Raw genomic sequence first — 25,831 nt, forward strand, 5'->3', positions numbered from 1 at the left:
AAACTGGATAGGGCAAGTGTCTTACCCAGCTTCAGGAGCTGTGTGTGCTCCCCGTTTTTGATCATGTGTGAGTAAAAACCAAGGTAGAAGAAGGGGAAAGTGATTGTGTGGAAGTCTCATTCTGGGCAGGACAATGTTATCCTACTCAGCACATGCACCCAGACATTCAGTGAGGTAGGAGGAAAAGCTGCTCTATGCAGCACCAGACTCCCACACGATCACTTCCCACCTAGGAGTTCATTTGCATATTATCAGAAATCAAGAGTGCACACAGTTCCCAAAGCTGAGTAAGATGCTTGCCCTGTCCGGTTTATGGTCTGAGAACAAGCCAACCATGTAGTATATTTTCAACAGAGTTTAGTTGTCATGTCTGGGAGTACAGATGATGCAGTTGAAGCATTAATATTGATGCATGGCGAAAGCATGGAGTTAAGCCTGAGAAAGTTACGCAGGGAGAAATGGCATGCGAATCTGTCTTGAGTGGATGTCTCTCAGTGAATTCTGTGTAGCTTTGGCAAGGAGCCAGTCTGGTACTTTAAACATTTAGTAGCACTTTTTAGATCAGAGAAAGCTGAATCCTCAGTAATTCAATGATCCAAGAAAGGTATTTAGTCCATAGCAGACTAATAGGGAGTTTACCAGGCTCTTTGTCTCTCTACCACCCATACTTTTGCCAAGTTATCTCCCCCAAACTGCCACCACTCCTATGCTAATTACATATATATATTTCCTTGTCTTTTGTCCTGATTTCACTCATTCTTAGCTACTGACTTAGTGTCCTAGATCCATATCTTGGCTGGTAGGCAGGGCCTGAGTCATAAATACATAAAGTTTGGCATAAAAACATAAACGCTTTGATCACATTAAAGATCCATTTCATGTTAGGGAGAGTAAGAGTGCAGCACCAACAAGTTAAAAAGAAGAAAAGGAAAGTCCTTAAACTGGTATTTTATGGAAGACAGATTATGAATGAACTTCTGCACTTTACTTCATTGGAAAGAGATGATGAAAGACTGGTTCATTTGCTCTGATGAAATTATTTATTTATTTTGCATATTTGCATAATGCCCAAAACTTTTACAATAAAACATTAAAACAATTTAGAACAATGATAGATCCTATACATTAATTAAAAGCCTGAGCCAAACATACAGAGCTGTTAGCAAAAGGTATCAGGTGGGGAGAAGAGCCTGCTGACATGGTATTTTGGGGATGGCGGTGAGAGAGAAAGAGAGCGAGAGCATGCAAACGCATGGATGATGCAAGTTCAAAGCATGGAGAGGAGAGGAGATTGCTTCAGCGCACTGGGAAAAACCTCTTGTCAAAAGGCAGTCATGGAATGTAGAAACCTTTCGGAGTCTCGCTAGGCTCAGACCTCTTTGGGGGTCTTAACAATATGTCTTAACAGCCCTTTAAAAAGCTGTCAGAGATGGGGCGGCTCTTGTTTTGACAGAGGGCTCATTCCAAAGCCTGGGGGTAGCAATGGAGAAGGCACCTCCCTGAATAATCACTAGATGAGTTGGTGGCAGCTGCAGACGGACCTCACTGGATTATCTCAATAGGCGTCAGGCTCATAGAGGAGAAGGCTTTCTCTTAAATACCCTGGGCCTAGGGCTTTATAGTTTATAACCAGTACTTTGTATTTTGGGATTTAAAGGTTAAAAACAGCACTTTGTATTTTGCCCAGAAACATATTGGTAACCAGTGTAGCTTTTTTTAAAAAAATATAGGTGTAATATGGTCTCCTCAAGATGCTCTGGAGGCCAACCTGACTGCTACAATTTGCACCAGTTGCAGTTTCTAGCCTACATACAAAGGCAGCCCTACACAGAGTGTGTTGCAGTAATCAAGTCTGGAGGTTGACAGCATATGTACTACTGTTCTGAGGTTATTTATCTCAAGAAATGGATGCCACTGACGTATCAGCTGAAAGAAAGCACTTCTGGCCACTGCCTGAGTCACCAGACAGAGGTTTTTGAGCCTGTTCCTACAACCACAGGTTTCTGGGTAGGAGAGGTTCCTGGGTAGGTTAACAAGGAAAAACACAAAAAACTTATTTGGATTCAGCAATATGTCTGGTTCCAGATTGGCAAAGGAGTAAGACAAGGCTCTATACTTTCTCCTTTATTCCATTTATATGCTGAACATATACTGAGAGAAGCTGGATTGGAAGAAGAAGAGTGTGGTTTTAAAGTTGGAGGAAGAAACATCAATAACCTGTGCTACGCTGATGACAACACTCTGATAGCTGAGAATGTGGATGATCTGCAAGCTCTAGTAATGAAAGTCAAGGAGTAGAGTGAAAAAATGGGAATACAACTCAATGTCAAGAAGACTAAACTAATGACAGCGGGTACAGCAACCAGTCTCAGAATTTATAATGAAGACATTGAAATGGTGAATAGCTTCTGCCTTTTAGGATCGACCATCAACAGTAAAGGAGCCAGCAGTCAAGAAATATGCCGCAGACTAGCACTTGGTTGGGTTGCAATGAAGGCCCTAGAAAGGATATTTAGATGCCGTGATGTGTCTAAACCTACAAATATTAGAATTGTTTGGACAATGGTTTTCCCCGTGACACTCTATGGATGTGAAAGCTGGACTTTGAAGAAGCAAGATAGAAAAAGGATTGACGCTTTTGAACTTTGGTGCTGGAGAAGACTTTTGAGGATACAGCCAGGAAAACAAACCAATGGATCATAGAACAAATCAATCCAGAATTTTCACTCGAGGCACAAATGACCAGGCTCAAACTATCATACTTTGGACACATTATGTGAAGATCCAGCTTCCTTGAGAAGTCCATAATGCTGGGGAAAGTTGAAGGAAAGAGTAGAAGAAGATGACCAGCAGCAAAGTGGATGGACTTGATTACGACAGCAATGAATGCACCACTGAGAGACCTTAAAAGCCAAGTTGAAGAGAGATCATCCTGGAGAGAATCTGTCTACACCGACTTGACAGCACTCAGTCAATCAATGTTGGTTTTGAGGAATCATATCATATGTATGTATGTATGTATGTATGAGGCCTTTTCACTCTCCCCATCTCTTGTTATAGTACTGCATCTCCAGCCACATTGCTTTAGGACCTTATTTTCGACAGTTTATTGGACTGTTGTTTTGCTGTTACGCTATTGTACTCTATTTATTACTCTATTGTAATAAATGCCCATTAGCATTTATTAAAGATAAACATGTGCAGACACCAAAACAAACAAACAACAACAACAACAAACCCCTTAAACAGATAGTACCATATTGAAGCTATTAAAATATCTATTAAGAATACAGGCTTTAACTTTATTTATTTATTCAATTTCTATACCGCCCTTCCAAAAATGGCTCAGGGCGGTTTACACAGAGAATCACCACATTAAAAGGTGCCTCTTTGCCAAGTTAGCAGGGGTTAGTCACAACTTGGCAAGCTTCACTGTGTGATTTTTACATTAAGCTTTTATTTCATGAATAGTATGAAGTAAACATTGTGCCGTATTATTGTGGCACTCCTTCCAGTGTTGCCACTGCTGAAAATGTTAATCAAACCATCTCTTTTCAGTGTTGACGATGTGGTGGTAGTGATTTTTTTAAAAACCTCCTTTTGCAGTTCATTGAACAGTAAATGTGTGTGGTATGGTAAAACTGGAGATTCGTGAGCAAATTTAGGATTTAGAGGTGGCACAGGGCTAAGAAAGTGAATCAAAGTGGAAGATGTTCTCTGTGGTCAAGAGTATAGTAAGGAATAAAGTAAGGCTTCTCCATCACTATACCCTAGTATTCTTCTTTCCCCTGGTGGTCAGTGGCAGTCCATATCAACCCTAAGCTCTGCTCCCTGACTAATTGTTTATTGGACTGTGTGAAGATTTGGCCAAAGCTGAATACTCTGTGCAGTCCCCTGGCACCCTGTGGAGATGACCATTCCTTCTGGGCTTTGCCCAGTGCCGATGGGGGGCTCCTTTAAGGAAAACAAAGTCCTCTTGAGCCCCTTCACCATCTTGTAGAGCATGCAGAAAGTGCTGGGAAGTGTAGCCTTTTACAGTGCTTCCCCACTAGAGCTCTTAAGAGAAGGTTCCATCTCTCTTAAAGAGGCCTCCCGATAGCACTGAGAAAAGCACCACACTGTGTGGAGATCACTGCTATATGCCATAGCAAAGACGTCTGGGAGGAGAAGGGAGAAGATCATCAGGCTGAAGTACAGTTTTGTGAAGTTCCAAGGTTAGGCACTCCTATGTATGTAAGCTAGGTTGGGATTAAAGAGAGGCAAAGTATAGCCTTATGGTTAGATACTGAGGCATGTGGCAGAAGAGGTAAAGCAGGCTCTGGGAGAGAAGGAAAGGGAGCTGTTCTCATGACCAGAGATTCCTGAGAAGGAGAGAGTTAATCCAGAAATATCTGGCTGTCTAGAGTAGCAGGAGCCCTCCTGACCCAGCCATGCCAAATGTGAGGTAGCCCAGATTCTCTACCCAATTTAAAAGTTTGGTAAGAGGACAATCAAGCCCACCCATTTTTCTTTTTTGGTCATCTGTGTGGCTGCACCATTTAAAGCTGCTCCTGGGCTGCCAGCGGCCATTTTAACCATAGAGTTGGGTGGAAAGAGGGGCTAGGCAGAGTGGAGCTGCTGCAATAGAGTGGGCTGCCTCTATGCTGATCCCACATTGCATTGTGGTGTTGCTGGAAGCCCAGCTCCTGATTACAGTTTCGGAGAATGCCACTGAGGCATTCATGTGGGGGTGTATGTGGTGGAAATGACAACAGGTTCCAGACATCTGGGAGTAGGAAGGTAGGTTACTCCTGTCCTGTATTATCCCATTTGGTAATGTGAAAGAGCCCAAGGAGACATGTAGTTACAAGAACCATGGGAGTGAGTCCAGTGACTGTTATATTTGGCTCTTGGCTATATAAGATTGCCCAGCTGGAAATAGTCCAGAACAACTTCCTAAGAAAATTAGATGCATTTATCCTGCTGAATATCTAAGAATGGAGATATTGTAGGACTGACCTCAATTTCTGTTAGAGTACCTCTGACAATGTTTTTAAAGAAACTAGACAGCCTCCACTAGACAGTCTCCCAGGGCATCACTTAGTTAAATCCTGCTATTTGTACTATATGGATGGGAATCAGTGGGCAGATTTGCTCTCTTATATTCTGCAATTGTACTCCTTGCCCGTGACAGAGGAACTTAAGTCTTAGAGCACAGAAAACATCAAAGATTGGCTCCTTGAGTGGGATGCTAGCCGAGACACCGCTGTGGTACAGTCCTCGAAATTTACATCTTGGTATTGTCTTTATAAGAAACATAGAAATTTTTTGTAGTATCTGATTAAATTCACCTGTCACCAAGGAGAAAGGCATTTACCATCTTACGCGTCCAAACCATCCTACTGTGTATCTTGAAGGTAGATTTTGCAAGCTCTCTATAGAATAGTGTCTCTGCCCTTGTGGTTCATGGCAAGTGGAGGACATTATCCACTATGTCCTTCACTGCCTGTTTTCTGATGCGATAAGGGAAATAATGCTGAGCCAGATTATTGATAGATTTAAGTGCTCTGATGCGGAATGTTTAAACTACCTTCTTGCGGATGTGATTCCATATGTCACTTAACAAGTTGCTACTGTTGCTTTATTGTCTTTTAAAATTAGAAAGATTTATATCTACTAAGCCTTCTTCTAAATTTTAGTTTTATGTCTAGTCTTACTCTATATGCTATATGTGTTGATGTAATTACAAATAGGTATTTTAGGTTATTATTTTAAAACTGTATTTTATTAAGACTTTTCCCTCTTCTGTTCTGTTAAGCTTATGCTATATTTTATGTTTTATGGGTGGTGGTTTTTTTTAACGTTATCCTATGTTTTACGTTATGTTATGACCAGTGGTTACAACAATAAATTTACTTACTATATAAAATTAGATATAGGAAGTTTGACTTTTCTCTTATTTTCCTCAAAGCACAAAACAAAAGCCTTAATTACATTTATAGATTTGCATCTCTAGCAGAGGAAAATCTGAGGAATTCTGTCTGCATAAAAATGTGATTGTATCACTGATGTACATGTCCTGGTTGGGGATAGGACGGCTGCTACATTTTGTTGTACTGGCAGAAGGACATTCCCCCCCTGAAGCAGTAACCTGATATGAGACCTCAGACAGGTATGCTAACATTGTATTACAGCCCTTATATGTCTTCTGCAATTGCAGGAAATGTGATTTGGTAGATATGAAAAACATGCTCTCTCTTGAAATATTCAAAACTATGTACTTGTCAACAGATATACTTTTGCTGAACACCTTTCAGTTTTGTCTTATCTTGGGCCTTTTGTATTTTGTTGGCACTCTTCCCCTTTTGCTGGACAATTTTTCAGTATCTGCTTTTGAACAACCTTTCAGCGGATAATGAATCAACCTTGGTGTGGCAGGCTCCGTCCTCTGTTCTAATGAACATGTGTGTTCATTAGAACATCTGTAGAGCACTGTAAGCACAGAGGTTCTCTACAGATGTGTTGATGAACAAACACACTTGGTATGAAGGAAAGTCTTCTAATTAAACCACATAACAGAACTCTCATATGATTCTAAATTCAATTTTGAACCTTTCATGCCTTACGTAACAGCCTGCTGTCTGTCAGGTAATTCCTGTGTAATTTCCTGATTGTCAGATGGCCATTTGGGGTCCTAGAGAAGATATACATATCAGGTGATAGATAAATAGATAGATAGCTCTAGCTACCATGCAAATGGATCTCCCCATTGTCTAAGAATCTACTCAGCCTGTGCATGAATGTAAAAGTTGGGATCCAGTCTGACTCAATCAGATCTGAACCCTGCAAATGTTGGTTCGGGGTCCTTTGGACCTTTCCGAATGTTGGGGGCGTAATCGGGATCAGAGTTGGGGTTGTGGCTAGAGTAAGACAAACTTGAACATTTTTTAAAAAGTAACCGCAATTATTTACTGTGCACCTGGAAGAAAAGTCTACTCTTTCTACTCTCCCAAATTGAATTCATTGCATTCAGAAATCTGGTATTGCTCCTGGATAGTTCATTTTTGATAGTATTAATATCTAATACTAGAATACTAGTATTAGATATTAATATGTAATACAGAAGAAAAGTAACGTTATACCTGAGAGCCACAGGGGACGTGATGTGACAGAGCATCTAAGAAGAAATGATGTAACATCAGAGAATCACAGGAGAAACCTGGAAATTGGCCACTAATGGACACTGTAAGTCACAATGTGAGTCACTAATGAGCATTGTGAATCACAATAGGCAAAAAACTTTACAAAAACTGTTGACAGGCAAAGAGAGGCCAGGAGATGTTGTTCTCCCCGCCCCGCCCACCCCCTGGCCACAATCACTTTAAAAAACACACACAAATAGATTCTCACCACTGCTTGCAGTTCTGGAAAGCTCTGATTCTTTTCTGACAGGGGTTGGAAAAGTCCAATCAACTTGGCTGTGCAAATTCTGGTTCAGACGTTCTCCAAACCTTTCCAATTTTGGACCATGTCTGCTTTTACCAATCTGATTTTGCACAGACCTAGAATCTACCATTATCAGGGGAAGTGTTAAGTCTTTGAATTTGGTCCTCATAACCATCGACCAACATCTCACGTGGATGTCTGCTCAAATTAAAAGGAATATTTTTAACTATCACCTAGCTATAATTTTTTCAATATCAGACAGGGAAAAACACATCTTTCTGTATAAAAGCTGAGAGGGCTTTCATCCGTGGTGGGGTTGTTCTATGGTGGGGAGTTCCCACTTCTAGAGTGATGACTTCTGTGTTAGTTTAGCTTTGTTGGGCTTTTGACTGAGTCCAAGCAGCATAGCTCCATTGAATATGCTGAGAGCTACTTTGCCTAGCTGGATGGAGGAAAGCTCCATTCATGATGCAAGCTTTTTATTTTTGTACTACAACCTGACAACTAAGATCTTTTATTATCCTGCCCAACAATATCCTAAGGCAGGATGAAAGGTAAACCTTGCTGATATTTTTGAATACTTGCTTTTCACATTTTGTAATGCCCATGAACTTTCCTTTGTATATTTACTTAAATAAACTAAATTTTTAGTGTTTTATCCTAAGGATGTCTGTGCTGACTTTAAAGACGACATTTTGCCTTGCCATGATGCTTGCTTAGGCCCAATGCTACTGAAGAAGTTTTGAGATAGTTCTGATATAATTTTGAGGTCACCCCTGTTCTGGACTAAACAGGGAGCATTTCCCCCGGTAGGGGATGGTGGCAGCATTAAGGATAAGGTTAAAAAAAAATTCTCTGGGGGCTCATTTAGGCTAGCTAGAACCCAGGTCGTCCATGACAATTGGGCAAGAAATGGTCATGAGCAGAAAAGGCTTTGGCATGAATTATTCTGGAATCCTAGGCGAATCCTTGGTCATCTTCCTTTTATTTTACGTCAGCAATGTATATGGTTTTGATTGATTGATGCCATTTGTGTTTGACTGTTAACAGCATCCCTATGCGTTCTTTCTATATTATGAGGTTGTTCTCATGAGCAGTCAAGCCCAGGCTTAGACAGCCAAGCCTGGGTTTGGCTGCCCGTGAGAACCACCAGTATCCACGCGGATCCCAGTCAGTGTTCCCTGTAACAGAGAATCCCAGATGTTGTTGACTACAGCTCCCAGAATCCCTAGCTGCAGTGGGCTTTGGCTGAGGAGGCTGGGAGTTGTGGTCAACAATAGCATCTGGGATTTTCTGTTAACAGGGAACACTGATTCCAGTGGTGCTGAGGCACCAAATCCAGGGCCAAAGCCCAGCTCTTAGCAGGAAACCCAGCTGCCAGGATCATGTGTCAGCCTGGGGGCTACTTGCGGCTTGCACTGACACAGAGATGGGCACCTAGCGCACCCGTCCCCGGGGGAATGTCCCAGTGCACCACGCTTGGTGCACTGTGGGGTACTTGGGGGCTGGGATAACAAGTCCCAGCCTCAGAGCGATCCACCCTGCTCTGTGCTGCATAGAGCTTGCAGCCATGGCTAGCCGACTTGGGGAGGGGAGGGGGATCCCCATAATGCACTGCACACTTGCGTGGTGCATCATTGGAGCTCCGGGGGGTGGGGATGAGGCAACATGGGGCAATGTGTCCTGGCACCCTGACCTCAGAGCTACCAGCAGCAGCCTGTGCTCATCTGAGTGGGCGATCTGCTGAAGAAGAAGGGCTGCTTGTGTGGCGGGGAGGTAAGCATTTTGTGACTTTCTCCCTTCGCCCCTTTAGAGTCCATTTTCTAATCATGAGAATGTGCTCTATGATGAGCACTAACCATGATTAAGTATAATGTTGGCATAAGGTCCCTGCTAAATTTCTAGCAGCTTTTTTCACTGATAAACCTATTGTCTAAAAATCAATGTATTTTGTTGACTGTGTATTTACCTTGCTCCCTATGCATCAATTAATCAGTAGAGCTCGTTAGCAAGTTGATGGAGAGTTCTTAGGGTAGGAAGGGTCATTTGTATTAAAAATCTGAGAAGAATTGAAGTTAGCTAAACATAGCAGGAGGCAAGAGCTTGAAGCTGCATGTTTCGTTAAACATAGGCATGTTTTTGTTCCCCACAGGAAGTGTGAGTGCACACTGTTTCTTCTCTTTGAAGGTTCAGATGTAACACTATGCACCTCATATATGGTAATATGCCATAGGATTGGTGCTAACATTCAGCATAGCATGGTGGTTCTGTCCCACTTGTCTTACCCAGATTCCACAGTCCACACCATAGTGCACTATCATAGTAATGGATCAGAGTATTGGATAGCCAAGTAGCAGTTTGTGAATATGATTACCTTATTATTTTCATACTGCCACAAGTAAATGATACATGGAAACAAATCACTTAATCTTAGGCCTGAGTGTTTCAGCACTGGAAGAGTTTTTGATCTCCAGATTATGGCATAATTATACTTATCAGGCAGACACAAAAGAGCATTAGATGCACCTCTGATGGAGTAAAATAGATGAAATCAGAATCTGTTATAAGATGTCTCAGTGCCACAATCAGCTCTTACAACTATAATTCCATTAGAGAGCAATATCACCTTCATAAAAACCAATAATTCATTGTGATTCATAGCCAAGTAAGTAAGATTAAAGTTGGTCAAAAATCCTTTAGTCAATGCATAAAGTGTATTTGATTAGATTTAACACAAATAATTTGTGTAAGTATAGACCTAGACATCTGTCTTCTGAAGAAGACAGCAGGTATATATAATCTGGGAATCTTTTTGTGAAGCTGAAACAGGCAATACTAACGCTATATATTTTAATTGGAGGCAAGCTGGTCTTGTGGTAAGGTAAAGGTAAAGTGTGCTGTCAAGTCAATTTCTACTCCTTGCACCTACAGAGGCCTGTGGTTTTCTTTGTTAGAATACAGGAGAGGTTTACCATTGCCTCCTCCCATGCAGTATGAGATGATGCCTTTCAGCATCTTCCTATATTGCTGCTGCCCAATATAGTATCAGCGGGGATTTGAACCGACAACCTTCTGCTTGTTAGTCAAACATTTCCCGCGGTAGCAAGCATGAATTTCCCCCTTTGCTAAGCAGAGTCTGTTCTGGTTGTGTGAGCACTGTAAGATATTCCCCTCAGGGGATGGGGCCGCTCTGGGAAGAGTATCTGCATGCTTGCATGCAGAAGTCTCCAAGTCCTCTCCCTGGCATCTTCAAGATAGGGCTGAGAGAGACTCCTGCCTGCAATCTTGGAGAAGTTGCAGCCAGTCTGTGTAGACAATACTGAGCTCAATGGACCAATGGCCTGACTCTGTATAAGGCAGCTTCCTATGTTTCTAATGGCAGCTATTGAGTGATAATTGATACATCTCCTCAGTACTGTGAATATACAATTTCCTCCCGCAAGTGCTGTCTGAAGACTGCATCTCCCAGTTCTATGCTGCCATAGGCTGGCTGACTTGGTGATGCAGCTGCCATAAGAGCTTCTTTGGAAGCTCTTGGGGCTTTTTTGGACCCTCAAACTACTGTACATGAACTACATGAACACTTACTGTGCTGTAAACCCCGCCCCCCCATAGTGATATATAAATACATATATAAAAAGTTAGTCTTTGGGTTCTGTTGCTGTAATGTCACTTGAAATTCAGGACAGGAATATGCAGGTGGGGGTGGAGTTGTTTACGTAGTGTGTGGCTCAGGTTTTGATATTTGATCATTGGAAGCTGACGTGAAATGGTTTTTCATGTTTGATGTCCAATAGTGTTAGATACGTATAATTGAATATACATGGTATCAGGGGTATAGCTAGGGAGGAGGGGGCCTGTGTTCACCCCTCTCTCTGGCAGCCCCTCAGAGTGAGAGGGATAATGAAGGAAATAGGCAGAGGTAGTGCTGGGGGGCCCTCAGGAGCTGGGGCCCCGGGTTCTTTGCACCCTTTCACTCAATTATAGCTACACCCCTGCATGGTATTTTGTAAACTGAGAGAGCCCTGGGGCCAGTGTCCTTTGAGGAAGCTCCCTCAGGGCCTGTACTCTCCGGGTCATTATTCCTAGGATCTGAGCCCCCTACAAAGCCGGCCTCTCCCACACCATCACCCGCCCCCGATGCTCTCCCACACCATCACCCGCCCCTGATGCTCTCCCACACCATCACCCGCCCCCGATGCTCTCCCCCACCATCACCTGCCCCCAGTGTCTGCACATGAGTGCTACGCTTGGCAGGAGCAGGTAGAGCTGAAGGGAAATACCAGATTCCAGAAATATATCTCTTTAAGGTTTCTCCTTTCCAGGCAGGGAAGCAGAGCCCTGGAGTAGTCGTCTAGGACTAAATATTTCTTGGCTCAGAAATACTTTAGGTTTCAGTCTGCTTCTGAGCAGTTTTGAGTCATCTTGCTCCCTTGGACCTCTCCAAGGTCCTGTGGCCTTACCTCACCAATACTTCATGGGCTGCCAGGACAGAACAAAATCAAAGATGTGCTAACAATCAAGATATGCTAGCAGCAGCAGCAGCAACACCTTTATTTGTTAGCCGCCCCATAATAAATTGTTCTCTGGGTGGATCACAACATAGCATTAAAATATAAAACAAGAACACATCACACATTAAATCAATCATTAAATCAATCATTAAATAAAGGGGGGAGGTGTAAGAAAAATTTAAAAAATACAAAATACAATACAAAGCAATTTTAAAACTCCTTTAAAATCAGTTTAAAAATCAAATTAAATTTTTTATCAATTTTTTAAAAATCAAATTTGTTTTAGCTAACAAGTCTAAATGATATGGCAACATTTCCTAAGCAGAATTCAAGTTCTGCATTCAAATTTAAAATGGTGAAATCTGAAATTCAGGCACATTTTTACAGTTGTGAATATTCATTTCCGCTCTAGTCTCAATCTGCAAATAGGATCTTGCCATTTAATATTGGATCTAGAACTCTGCATAGCAGCAGGTGGTGAGTTGACTTTCTAGTGCTGAATCTGGTGGCATTTGAAAAGTTATAATCTTGGCTTTTATTTTAAAGAAGTACTTTTGCAGCCTGTAGAAATGCTCAAAAACCGTTGAGCTTTTCAGAAAGTCTTCCATACGTGCAGAATCAATGCATCCTTTATTGCCAAAGTTTGGGGTTTAGGGCTGGTGCTACCATTATGCATCTTATACAGCTGTCTGGGGTGGCAAGAATCTAGGCACAACCACTGTGCTAGAAGCAGCATGTGAATCTGGGCTATTGTGTTGCTTCCAGCTGACAGTTTACATCCACAGTGCCTAAGGCAGCAAAAACCTTGACTTGGACTCCACTACTGCACTTTGTTTAGCTTTCTGTCTTCCTGTGGCCTCTACTTCATTTCCCGCTGCCCTTACATATGTTCTGGCATTGAATGTACTGTTACTTCCCCCACCCAAAATATGCCAAAAAATATGAAATTTTGCAAACCTCTCTCTTCCCACAGGTTTTGAAATTGGAATCCATTGCTTCTATGAAGTATGCTGGCAAACACTTTTAATAAAGTAAACTCTTGCCTATAAAAGCTTGTGCCATAGGTTAGTCTTTAAGGTTTCACAGGACTCTTGTTGGAGCAAATTATGTATTAGTGCTGAAATACTCTGGCAGAGCATTCAATGCAGTGCTTAAATTTGGGGTTGGGTGTATATGAGAGTGCTCATTAGGTAGGGTGGTGTAGTGGGGGGAAAGATTGGACCTTTGGGTCTTGCTGAACTTTGTCCCTGCTTACTGAAGTCTGAAATGGTACCACTGGTTGTTGATCCCAGAGTAGTTTTTAAATATGAGGTTTTCAGCCAGTGAATGGTGAACTATTATGGGCCGAGTTGGATGTAATGCAGAGCCAGGATTAGATTCTGGCTTCACACAATGTCCTTGAGCCTCAGGAGTGTGCACTCCCCGTCCCCTGCCCGTGTAAGAGTTGGAAGAATTCAGCTAATGGTTTTGGTTAGGATTAAGCCAGGATAGTTCATTATATCTGAACTGAGCAATCCTGTCATTCTAATCAGAATTCTGATATAACCAGGATCTGGTTAGCATTGAATCTGGGATTCTTGTTTATTTCAGAGCTCTGGCTAGAATGACCACGTTTGGATGTTGCATACATCCTGGTTTATTCCTAGCCAGAATTGTAAGTAGAATTTGTCCCACTCTCTTATGGGCATTGGAGGTGGCGAACACACTCTTCCGAGGCTGGGGGATGTCACGCAAAGCCAGCATTTAAACTTTCCTCTTCATTATGTCCATACTGCCCAGTCAGTTTTGTTCTGTTTGTGGCATAATTGAATTAGATATTTTGGTAACTTGCTGAATACACGTTAAGCATAACACAAACTTGCACTTTATAGTGTTTGGCATGAATTCAGTTGCCCTTTTGAAATATGGTATTGTGTTCCATTTGTAGCTATTGCTTTGCTGGTGATTAGCAGACAGTCGATTCTAGATTAGTCTGGGAAATGGGTACACAAATTCAGCACTGTAAGAGGTGGGGAAACCAACAGTCATCCATTGCTTCCATCATTCAAGTGTACTGACTCTTCTCCATTGTGTGTAGAGATCAACTTTGTTATTGCTCTCTTTGATGTAAAAAATAAATAAATAGACCAAGCTCTGACTACACCGTTCCAAGTAAAATACAATTAAAATTTGTGCTGACAGAAAAGTTGGAAAGGTTGAAGCCTAAGGCTATCATGTTATAACTGCTTACTCTTGAGCAGCTGCATTTAAGCCACATTCAATAGCATTTCAGAGCTGTAAACTTACATGTAACTTCTTTATCTTTGTGATTAACAGTGATCGATTGAAAGACTGTTTTATTTGTATTACAGTACTTACCCTCCTTTGACGTTTAATGACAATGGAACCCCCCCACACACAAATACGTAGCTTTATATGTTCACTTTTTGACCTTCCTTTCTTCCTTCCTCTTTCCCTCTCCATGCCCCATATTTCTCTGTAACAAGCAGCTGTCTTCCAAGCCTCTTGTTTGGGGGCAATATTTGGATCAGAGATTCAGACATCTGAAGTCATCCGCGTCATTAGAAATGTCTGAATCAGCCTGATGTCCTACCCTGTGGCAATGAATGCATTCCTTAAGCCACTTACCTCAGCTTTCATAAGAACATAAAAACAGCCCTGCTGGATCAGGCCCAAGGCTAGGGGCATAGCAAGGCTGGAGTGGGCCCAGAGACAAGATTTTACAATGCCCCCCCACACACACACTGAAGCTCTGCTCATGAAGTAAAGAAATATTAAATGAGGCTGAATAGTGGTAACAAAAAGCGTGTGTGTGTGTGTGTGTGTGTGTGTGTACACACACACACACACGGTTTTGTAAATTGTGGATGATGCAAGTCATTTAATGTTACTAGAGAAAGACATGCTGTTCTGGTAGCTCCAGGTCTTAACACTCACATAAATTTCAAAGGATGAATACCACTGAAGGAAGCCTGGGCGGGTGCGCAGCTGGGGGAGTCAGTCATGTGACTTGCCTCTGGGGGGGTCCCCCAAGGCAGTGGGCCTCCAGACAACTGTCTCCCTTTGCCCTGTTATGCCCCTGCCCAAGGTCCATCTAGTCCAGCATCCTGTTTCACACAGTGGCCCACGAGATGCTGCTGGAAGCCACAGGCAGGAGTTGAAGGCATGCCCTGTCTCCTGCTGTTACTCCCCTGCAGCTGGTTCTCAGAGGCATCCTACCTCTGAGTACCAGTTGCAGGGTACTCCTTTCAATTTCCTCATCTGCCACAATGGGACTCTTCTGGAGTAAATGATTTTTGATTTGCAGTCCTAATACACAGTCCTAGTCATTTTTCTGACCGAACAAATGCCATTAATGCTAACAGGGCTTGCACTAGAGAAACGGTTTTCACACTTTTTTTTCTTGAGACCCAGTTGAAGGCAATTCATTATTCCTGCAATTAAAAAGAATAATTTATTCTCATACGTTTTCATAGAACTCTTATACATACTATTTAAAGTACTTAACATTCAACTGTCTTATTTAAGAAGTCATAAACAGTTTAATTTGCAAGAGAACTGGTGTCTCATATCCTGTGACCCGTTACTAAGTTGTGACCTGTACTGCGATGGGGATAAGGTTGTTGAGAATATGGTGCTGAACATATGGAGCCAGAGTGGCGCAGACATCAAGGCTAGTAACCTAACAGACTCAAGCTTAGTCTCTGCTCCTCTGCCATGTAGCTCACCCGAGATACAGATATGTGTTTACCACCTTTGGAATTCATTGTGATGACAAGATGCTGAATAGATTTTGGTCAAACAGTTCTTACTGTGCTGTAACCTTTTTTTATTTTTTATTTTGGTTAACCAGTGCATTAAGTGGAATTGGTGGAAAATGAAGTTGTGTGAATAGGTCCAGTGTGTAACTGCTACTGAATCCACACTTCTTTGAGGTTTTTCAAAAGTGTGGCTACTGTGTGCCATCGAGTCGGTGTCGACTGCTGGTGACCACAGAGCCCCGTGGTTGTCTTTGGTAGAATATAGTTATTTTTTGCGTCATTTATGTGACCTCATTCAGTCCTTATTTGGCCATATGTAATTGCAATAATTTACATATTACAGGAGAACTGGTGATCTGAATCGAATCCATTCATAATTTCACACTTCAGTTGGCTTCTTGTCAGTGGTGGTTGTGTTCATCTATTGAACACAGAAAGCCTTCCACCTCTGTAATGGCACCACGCCCCCCCATTTGCTTTTGTGTATGCCCCCCAATTCACGCACAGCAGGGCCTTGGCAGCATTCCTGCTGTCCACTGCCTGCTTGCTAGGGCTCCTGGGCCTGTCCTGCTTCCGTTGGGCCCAGGAGCCTATTGGGAATGGAGGTACCCTTGTGCCTTGATGGAGACACAGGGCACAAATATGCGTTCCATTTCTAGCGAGCTCCCCACACTGACTGAAGCAGGAAGGGCCCATTCAGGCCCAGAAGCCCTGGTGAGTGGGCAGTGAGTGAGTGGGTGAAGTGAGCCAGCAGGCTGTGGAGGCAGAGGGCAGGCACCAAGTGGGTGGGAGCTGCGAGGAGGGTGGCAGCAGCAGCAAGAATGGCCGGCTGGCCAGTCAATTGGCTGACAGGAGTGGGGAGGCGAGGAAGGCGGTCCTCAGGGGTTCAGTGGCTCATGTTCCAGGACACCTTAGAGCACTGGTAGATCTGCCCCTGCTTCTCTGGAGCTCCATTTACTTCATTAATTTTCTACTCTTTATCACCTATTCTGATCACATCCAATTAGTCAAATGCTGGACTGCATCAGTATAGAAGAAAGTGTGTTTAGCACTGTCATGGCATAGTTTTGTAATACAAATTATTAATTTAATACATTATATGTATTTAACTCCCCTGAGTACAGTGGCCAATGATTCTAATAGACACTACCTCACTGCCCCATTGTTTTCTCAAGTAGTAACAGAATTAGATTGCTCTCCACACAGCATGTTTGTTTAATATTTCTTTTCATGTTTTTTATTGCCAGTTGTTTCATGTGGCCTATGTCCTCATCAAATTTGCAAATTCTCCTCGTCCAGATCTATGGGTATTGGAAAGATCAGTAGACTTTGGAAGAACATACACACCATGGCAATATTTCGCTTGTGAGTATCAATTTTTAAACTTTTGGAGCTCTTTCACAGGAAGGGCTTCACATTCCTTTCACAGTTGCAAAGTCCCCCCACCCCCACCCCTGGAGGTGTATGTTGTAAGAATATGTGCAATCTTATGGTATGCATGAAGGTATGAGATTTTATTTTAAAATCTCTAGCCATGCAGAGAGAGATGAGTCTCAAGATAATATATTAGTGGCAGAGACTTGCGTTTTGAGTAGTATACAAATGTTGAATGAATGAATGAATGAATGAATAAAATTTCACCAGAACTGTAGATGCATATTTAACAAGAGATGCCTTAAAAGTGTTCTTGTGGAGCTTAATAGGACATTGAGGTTGCAATCCTGTGCAGAGAGCTACATATAAGCCTATTGAAATCAATAGGCTTAAGCATGTCTAGCTGTGCATAGGATTAAGCTGTGATACAATAGTCTAGTCCATAGTGAAGGCAAGCTTAAGTCCAGCTAATGTTAGTGGCTGACATTTACCGCAAGCCATACAAAGATAGTAGGGCTTATGGCACAGCTGGAGAAATTGGGCGGTAGATCTAGAAGCATTACAGTATTTCTTTTCATTGTAGTGAATGGGGGAAAGTGTTGTAACACTTATGATCTCTTCAATGGCATTGAAAGTTCAAGCATCTCTGTAGGACTTGCAGACCATGTCAGCCAATGTATCTAATTGTATTCTGGACTGTAGCCACTATATTTTGAAGTAAAATATAAATGAGGTGGATATTGATTGATTGATTAAGTGCCGTCAAGTCGGTGTCGACTCTTAGCGACCACATAGATAGATTCTCTCCAGGATGATCTGTCTTCATCTTGGCTTTTAAGGTCTCTCAGTGGTGCATTCATTGCGTCGTAATCGAGTCCATCCATCTTGCTGCTGGTCGTCCTCTTCTTTTCTTTCCTTCAACTTTCCCCAGCATTATGGACTTCTCAAGGGAGCTGGATCTTCACATAATGTGTCCAGAGTATGATAGTTTGAGCCTGGTCATTTGTGCCTCGAGTGAAAATTCTGGATTGATTTGTTCTATGATCCATTGTTTTGTTTTCCTGGCTGTCAAAGGGCATCCTCAAAAGTCTTCTTCAGCACCAAAGTTCAAAAGTGTCAATGCTTTTTCTGTCTTGCTTCTTCAAAGTCCAGCTTTCGCCTACGTAGAGTGTCACGGGAAAACCATTGTTCGAATGATTCTAATCTTTGTAGGTTTAGACACGTCATGACATCTAAATATCCTTTCGAAGGCCTCCATTGCAACCCTACCAAGTGCTAGTTTGCGGCATATTTATTTATTGCTGGATCCTTTACTGTTGATGGTCGATCCTAAAAAGCAGAAGCTATCCACCTCTTCAATGTCCTAATTCTCAATTCTGAGGCTGGTTGCTGTACCTGTTGTCATTAGTTTAGTCTTCTTGACATTTAGTTGTAGTCCCATTTTTTCACTGTGCTCCTTGACTTTCATTACTAGAGCATGCAGATCATCCACATTCTCAGCTACAGTATCAGAGTGGTGTCATCAGTGTAGTGCAGGTTATTGATGTTTCTTCCTCCAACTTTAAAACCACACTCTTCTTCTTCCAATCCAGCTTCTCTCAGTATATGTTCAGCATATAAATGGAATAAAGAAGGAGAAAGTATACAGCCTTGTCTTACTCCTTTGCCAATCTGGAACCAGTCTGTTTCACCATGTTCCGTTTGGACTGTGGCTTCCTGTCCTTTGTATAGGTTTCTCATGAGAACAATGAGGTGTTCTGGGACGCCCATTTTTCTAAGGATATTCCACAACTTGACATGGTCGATGTAATCTAAGGCTTTTCTGTATTCAATAAAGCACATATTGACTTCTTTCTGGTATTCTTTGGCTTTCTCTATTATCCAGCATGCATCAGCAATGATGTCTCTTGTTCCTTGGCCTTTTCTGAAACTAGTTTGAACATCTGGCATTTCCCTTTCCACATAGGGCTCTAATCTATGTTGGATGATCCTGAGCATTATTTTACTAGCACGTGGAATTAAGGATATTGTGCGATGGTTTGCACAATCTTTTAAGTCTCCTTTCTTTATAGGTATGTAGACTGACCTCTTATAATCTGTTGGCCACTGTTTTGTTCTCCAAATTTGCTGGCATAGTTTGGTTAGCGCCTTGACTGATTCTTCTTCTTCTGTTGCCTGTCATATTTCTGTAGTTCTTCCATTAATTCCTATAGCCTTCCGACTTGGTAATGACCGGAGTGCTGATCTAACTTCATATTCCCAGTACTAGAGGTTCTTGCAAGTAGGGAATATCTTCTAGAGTATCTTGGATGTTGATGTCCCTACTGTACAGATTTTCAGTATACTCCTTCCATCTCTGTTTGATCTTCTCTGAATCAGTTACTATCTGTCCTTTGGCATCCTTTAACGTACCAGTTTGAGGTTGGAACCTCTTTGTGAGTTCAGAGAACCTTTGGAAAACTTTCCTTGTTTTTCCATGTCTATTTCCATCCTCAAGGTCTTTACAGATGTCATTGTAGTAGTGCTCCTTGTCTCTTCTAACAGCTTTCTGAAATTCCCTATTAAGTTCCTTCCAGAGGTCTTTATCTTTCTTGACTTTTGCTTCTTTCCTCCTCTTGACAATTTCCACCATCTGTTCTGGCATCTATTTTGCTTTCTTCTGTTTCTTGGTCTTTGGCAGTCTCTTTTCACAGAAAACTACGTGGATAGACAAAATGGAATGATTGCTGACGGTAGTGCCAGATGATCGGCCCCTCAGGTTGGATGGTACTCATTGTGCTACTGAAGAAGAGCTAAGGATTTCTCAAAGTACCAATGGTGTTTATGACGCAGTTAGATTAAAGCCTTTTGGATGTCTAGCAGCTGATGTTGCCATGTGGGAAAAGACAATCCAAAGCTACAAAGATAGAATCACAATGAAAACATGGAACATAAGAAGCATGAATATGGGAAAGCTCGACACAGCAAAAGATGAAATGAATCAACTTCAGATTGACATCTTGGGCATCAGTGAATTAAAATGGACTGGAATGGGACACTTTCAGTCAGAAAACCATACTGTATGGTTTTCTGAACCATACGGTCAGAAAACCATATTAGTCAGGACATGAAAACCAAAGAAGGAATGGCGTTGCTTTCATAATCAGGAAGGATATAGCAATGACAGTACTTGGGTGCAATGTGGTCAGTGAACAACTAATATCAATTAGATTTCATGGACAACCCTTTAATATGACAGTTCTTCAAGTCTATGGTCCAACGACTGATACAGAAGAAGAGGAAGTTGATGAGTTTTAGGCTCAAGTCCAGTCTAAAATTGACAGAACATGCAAGCAAGATGTGATGCTGGTGGTTGAAGACTGGAATGCCAGTTGGAAAAGCTAAGGAGGAAAACATAGTCAGCCTATATGGCCTAGGAAACTGAAACAAAGCAGGAGAATTAGTTTCTGCCAAGCCAGTGCCAAGCCTCTTCATTGCTAACACATTCTTAAAACAACCAAAACAGTGCCTATATACATGGACATCATCAGATGGAGTACACATAAATCAGATTGATTACATTATTGGTGCAAGGAGGTGGAAGAGCTCAGTTATAACAGCAAAGACATGGCTGGGGGCCGATTGTGGAACAGATCACGAACTGCTCATGTGCAAGTTCCAAGTCAAGCTAAGGCGGAAAAAAACAAAGCTATCCAGCTTGCACGATATGATCTTGAGAATGTACCCACCATTTTCAAGAAGAACATCAGGAACCGTTTTGAATTTCTGAACCTCATTGATAGGGAACCAGAGGAACTGTGGAATGAAATCAAAGAGGTGGATATAGCCCTCTGCTAATAATAATAAATAAATAAATAAATAAATAAATAAATAAATAAATAAATAAATAAATATATATATATATATGGTGGAGGGCACTAATGGGGCATTACCCACCCAGTTTGTTCTAGTTTCATTCTCTGGCTCACACTTACTGAAACACTCTCAGGGTCAAACTGCACATTATGTTAAGTACGTGCTTTGCAAGCACATGCTTGTTTTTTTAAAGATTAAATAGGAGCTGGATTTGGCCCTCCATGGTTGGGATCAAAGGAGGGGATAAGGGCCTGTATCCTCCCCTCCCCATCCGTTGCCATGGTCCTGATCCAGATCATGGCCCTTGTTACAAGGAGAAAAGCTGCCATTGTTGCCACCAATGGGCAAATATCAGCTCTGAGAAGCCCAAACCAAATTTGGATCACAGTAGAGAGGGTAGATTTAAGACCCTTTATCCCCTGTTGCAATCCTAATCCACAGGGTAGTTTGATCTAGCTGCTATTTAAGCTTTAAAAAAGATAAGCATTTGCTGAATAATAGCCACTACACTATACCAGTTCTCTTTGCCAAGACACTGAGCTGTGCTATGACTCAGCACTTCCTTGGTTCAAAGCTGTTTCTACCATTGGCTCACCGGATGGCCTTAGGCACACCACTCCCTTTCAGCCTCAGCTGTAATATGAGAATAGTAATACTTACCTTACAGGGTTGTCGTCGTAAGGATTACAGCAAGACAATACATGTCAAGCACTTTGAACACTCAAAAGCACTATACAGTACAAACGTTAAGCATTATTACACCAATGTGTAGTTTGACCTTTTGAGTTAGTCCACCTGCCTATCAACCAGACAACATCAGTGGGGTGTAGAGAGAGGAGCAGATCTTTAATCACCAAGGTTACCCCTCTTTTCCTTCAGCTGCTGTTATACGTTGATGATATATTGCATAGTGTTGGTGAGTAATGTTTTCCAGACCAGAGAACACATTAAAAACATGTCACAAAAGAGATAAAGATGTTTTTTTTGTTTTGTTTTTTTAAATTTAATACTAGATTCTAAGGCAGACTGTTGGGAACATTTTGGGAAGGAGGCTAATGTTCGTGTTAGAAGGGACGAAGATGTCATTTGCACCACAGAATATTCTCGAATCGTGCCTTTAGAAAACGGTGAGGTAAGTCCGGGACAACAACCATAGTAACCAAACTTAGCATTTATAGAGAGCCTTGAGTGTTCAAAGCATTTCTTGTATGTTATATCAGTAATCCTACCACAGCAAACCTATACAATTGTTCAGTACTATCCAGCTGATTCTTAATGACCAAAATTAAATATGATTCAGAAGTGCTGAAACCAAAATTATCAGCTATGTTATCCTTAGAATATGTAGTATTTGATTACACAGCTCTGGAAATTGGAACTCCTGCTCCCAAATTCCTTTTCACCTGCCTTCCTTTCACCTGTACCCACCACTGCTGCTGGCTACTACACCCATTAACTGCCCCATCCCACTTCCAGAAATCTTCCTAGCCAGAAAGAGTCCTGGGTTCTTCTTCTGGATTTTTACCTATTGGTCTTATAGGACTAGAGAGCAGGACAGCTTTGCAAGTCCTTCAGTATCCAGAGGTGCACCTAGGTAATTTTGGAGCCTGGATCTGAAGGCCTTTGGAGGGCCCCCTTACCCTGCAAATTAAGCATCATCATGCTCTGCCAGGTGACCACACCACCCAGAACAGACTAAAGAGGATTTGCGGGGCCTCAGGGGCTGTGGAGACCCTGGACTTTGGCTGGGAAATCCAGGAATAAGAGCGCCTCTGGCAGTATCCCTTTTACTTCAAAAACAAGCATTATGGTAGTGGTAGCAGAGATGCTTGATGGAAAGAAGGACAAATGCTGACACATCTGCTGCCCATCAGAATTAATGGTGACCCACTTCTGGGAGCTGAACATTGTTGCTCAAAATATTCAAGTTTCTGAGTAAATGTTCCTTTTATTCTCCCAGAAATTTTCTGCTTCTGTAACTCTTACAGCTCTGGTTATCAGCTAGATTGGCCAAGGAGCTGATTTAGACTAGGGGTTCCCAACCTTGAGTACCCAAATTTGTTGGACTACAATTCCTATCGTTCTCAGCCACAATGGCTGAGGGCAACTGCCAGTGTTGAGGATTGCAGTCCAACAACATCTGAGAACCTGAGGTTGGGAACCTCTGATTTAGAGATGTATACTGGGATGAAAGGCCATTCTCCCTAGGAGTACACAGTGCCCTCTTTCTACCAGACACCTTCCATTTTTTTTTTTTTTTTGGCTTGTCCACAGGTGCTGCTGGTTACAACCCCAGCCACTCACAGTTGTCTTTGCTTTCTTTTTTGGCCACCATTTTTTGAAAATGTGAAGACAAGTAACTATGAAGTGACCTTTTCCCCATTTAAAGAGATGGTGCATGACATGTCCACTCTTATGCATGGTCCCAACAAGACTACAAACAATTTGGTCTTGCATTGGTAGGCGCATATTCACGTAGATAATCTCTTTTCCCCTATCAGTGGGACTTCTTGTACTAATAAATGCTTACTGGCATGGTAAAGGTTCCAGCTGGCTCTTAAAACAGTATATTTTCAAGAATGGAGTTCTGAATTACTGGAGTTCATTATTATTCTACAATGAACTCTTGTTAAAAAGAGCTTTGAAGCATTTCCTTTAATCGTTAGAAAAACCTGCTCCTGCTTAAGGGGAAATTCCATAACTTTTTTTAATTTTATTTTTCTTGCTGCCATAAAGAGCCATTAATCAAACGGACTCATTTGCTGTCAGCAGTCACTAACTTCATGAATCTTTGTGCTACAGTTTAAAAAAAATGCTGATTGGACAGATCCTTCTGTGTATACTCATCTCTTAATAACACAACTGATTCCTAGGGACTTATGAATAATTATGATCGTTATCTCAAAAATACTGTGAGAGCCTATGCATTTGAAGCTTTTTGAATACTCAGCCTTCGGTATATGAGAAACATGACCTGAAGGTTCACTTTTTGTTTGCATTGGGTTTTTACATTTCATATTTCGTGTAATCAACAGGGCTGGAGCACTGCTTGTTGAGAAATGTAGTCTGAGAGGTCAGACTTCCCACAGGAAGTGGGAAGACATATAGCAGGCTGGAGATATCAGAGTTACAAAGCCCTTTAGCAATTGTATGTTGGTTTTGTAAATAAACCTTGTTGAAATGTCACCTGAGTGTTTTTCACACAGGGCTTTTAGCTCACATCTTCTCCGGAATAGTGAGTGTGCGTTCACATATTGGCCAGATTTACCCCGAAGTCCCTGTGAGTATCAGGGAGCTACTTCACACACCATTCAGTTTTTTCATTGCGTGTTAGGGTGTAGCCTAATTTATATTTAGGGTTAAAAAATCCACTTTTTGCATCGGGTTTTTTTGGACAACTTCGAACTCTCAATAAAGCCTTGCAGTAAACTCGTGGTAAAGTCTGTTGCATGAAAAACACTCTACTATGCCTTCACAACATGAGCGTTTCTGTAATTATAACTCCTTTTCCATTTCTCCAGCCTGTGGATTTCATTACATGGGCACCAGTGACCTATATCCACCATTACATTTAACTGTGCATATAGGGGTGGTGATATACTTTTCATAGTAACATTTTCTTAGGGTTCTATCAGAGTTCCCTCATTGTGTAAATAATGATTGCAAGAATGGATCAGTGGTCTGACGTACTCACCCCAGTGCAGAGATGTATAATTTGCTTGCTATTAATGTTTATGGTTTTAAAATGGATCTCTCTCCCCGCTTCCCCCCTCCGCCCATTAGATTGTGATATCCTTGGTAAATGGTCGTCCAGGAGCAAATAACTTCACCCACTCTCCCGCACTTAGAGAATTTACGAAGGCAACAAATATCCGTTTACATTTCATGAGAACCAATACACTTCTTGGACACTTGATATCTAAAGCTCAACGGGACCCCACAGTGACACGCAGAGTAAGTAAATGGTCTCTTGTGTGACAGAATGGAGAATATAATGAATGTGAGGAGGCACTGAACCCATGTAATCTACTGCTCAACACTTCCCTACTTGTTCCAGATCTGCAAAATATTTGTATAATTTTATCCTGAAGCAACATTCCCCATTCATTTTTATGAGAAAAGAGAAGAAGCAAATCTTAGATGTTACACTTCATAGAGTCCTCTTTATATTGTATCATATAGAATGACCAGATGTCTGAGAACTAATCACACATGGCTTTCTGCAATAAAGAAGTCAATCGTGTTTATTTTTGCTGGGTGGATCTCATATATGGAAGTATTTTATACTGTTCATACCACTGATCTGTCTAGTATTATTTACTCAAGCTCTCAGGGTTTAGCAATAGCAATAGCAATAGCACTTACATTTATATACCGCTCTATAGCCGGAGCTCTCTAAGCGGTTTACAATGGTTTAGCTAATGAGAACCAGGTGGCTAAATTTGCTACCTTTTATCATTATTCCTCCTGTTATGCCTTTGGATGTGTTGACCTTATATATATATATATATAAATTGTGGCAGTTTTTAATGTTTACTACATTTGTAAACTGTGTTTAAATCATTAGATGAAGGTGGTATATTAAATGGACATAAATAAATGTCAATCAGAGAGCTCTTTCCTAGCGCTATCACCTCAGTGCATTTTAATTGGAGATAACAAAATAGGAACCTAGGCCTTCTGCATGTAAAGTGTGTGCATTGTCACTGAGCAGTGATTTCTTCCCATTTTTATTTCTAAAACTTTTTCACAGTATTAATTTGTACCAAGGAAACAGGGATTTTAACCTCAGAATGAATAATGTGGATTAAACTGCTGTAGAGGGTAAATACATGGTTCATTTCATTTGTGTAATTCTGTGACAGTTACGGGTTATAAAGGACCCCTAGAGCAACTATGTAC

At 41.6% G+C, this 25,831-nt stretch overlaps 1 protein-coding gene across 4 annotated transcripts in view; it reads left to right on the top strand.

Annotated features, from left to right (window-relative positions):
- The window catches only part of LAMA3 (laminin subunit alpha 3), a 212,716-nt gene that overhangs the window by 17,390 nt on the left and 169,495 nt on the right, over positions 1-25,831 (top strand). For 3 of the 4 annotated variants that reach the window (XM_053242489.1, XM_053242490.1, XM_053242491.1), the window contains exons 3-5: positions 16,948-17,065; positions 21,943-22,061; positions 24,713-24,883. In XM_053242489.1, the coding sequence (XP_053098464.1) occupies positions 16,948-17,065; positions 21,943-22,061; positions 24,713-24,883 (408 nt within the window). Of the gene's footprint in view, positions 1-16,947; positions 17,066-21,942; positions 22,062-24,712; positions 24,884-25,831 lie in introns of those variants that run through there. The other variant, XM_053242492.1, reaches the window with a different exon arrangement.

The sequence above is a fragment of the Hemicordylus capensis genome, chromosome 4 (assembly GCF_027244095.1).
Source record: "Hemicordylus capensis ecotype Gifberg chromosome 4, rHemCap1.1.pri, whole genome shotgun sequence".
In the NCBI taxonomy this organism is placed as follows: Eukaryota; Metazoa; Chordata; class Lepidosauria; order Squamata; family Cordylidae; genus Hemicordylus; species Hemicordylus capensis.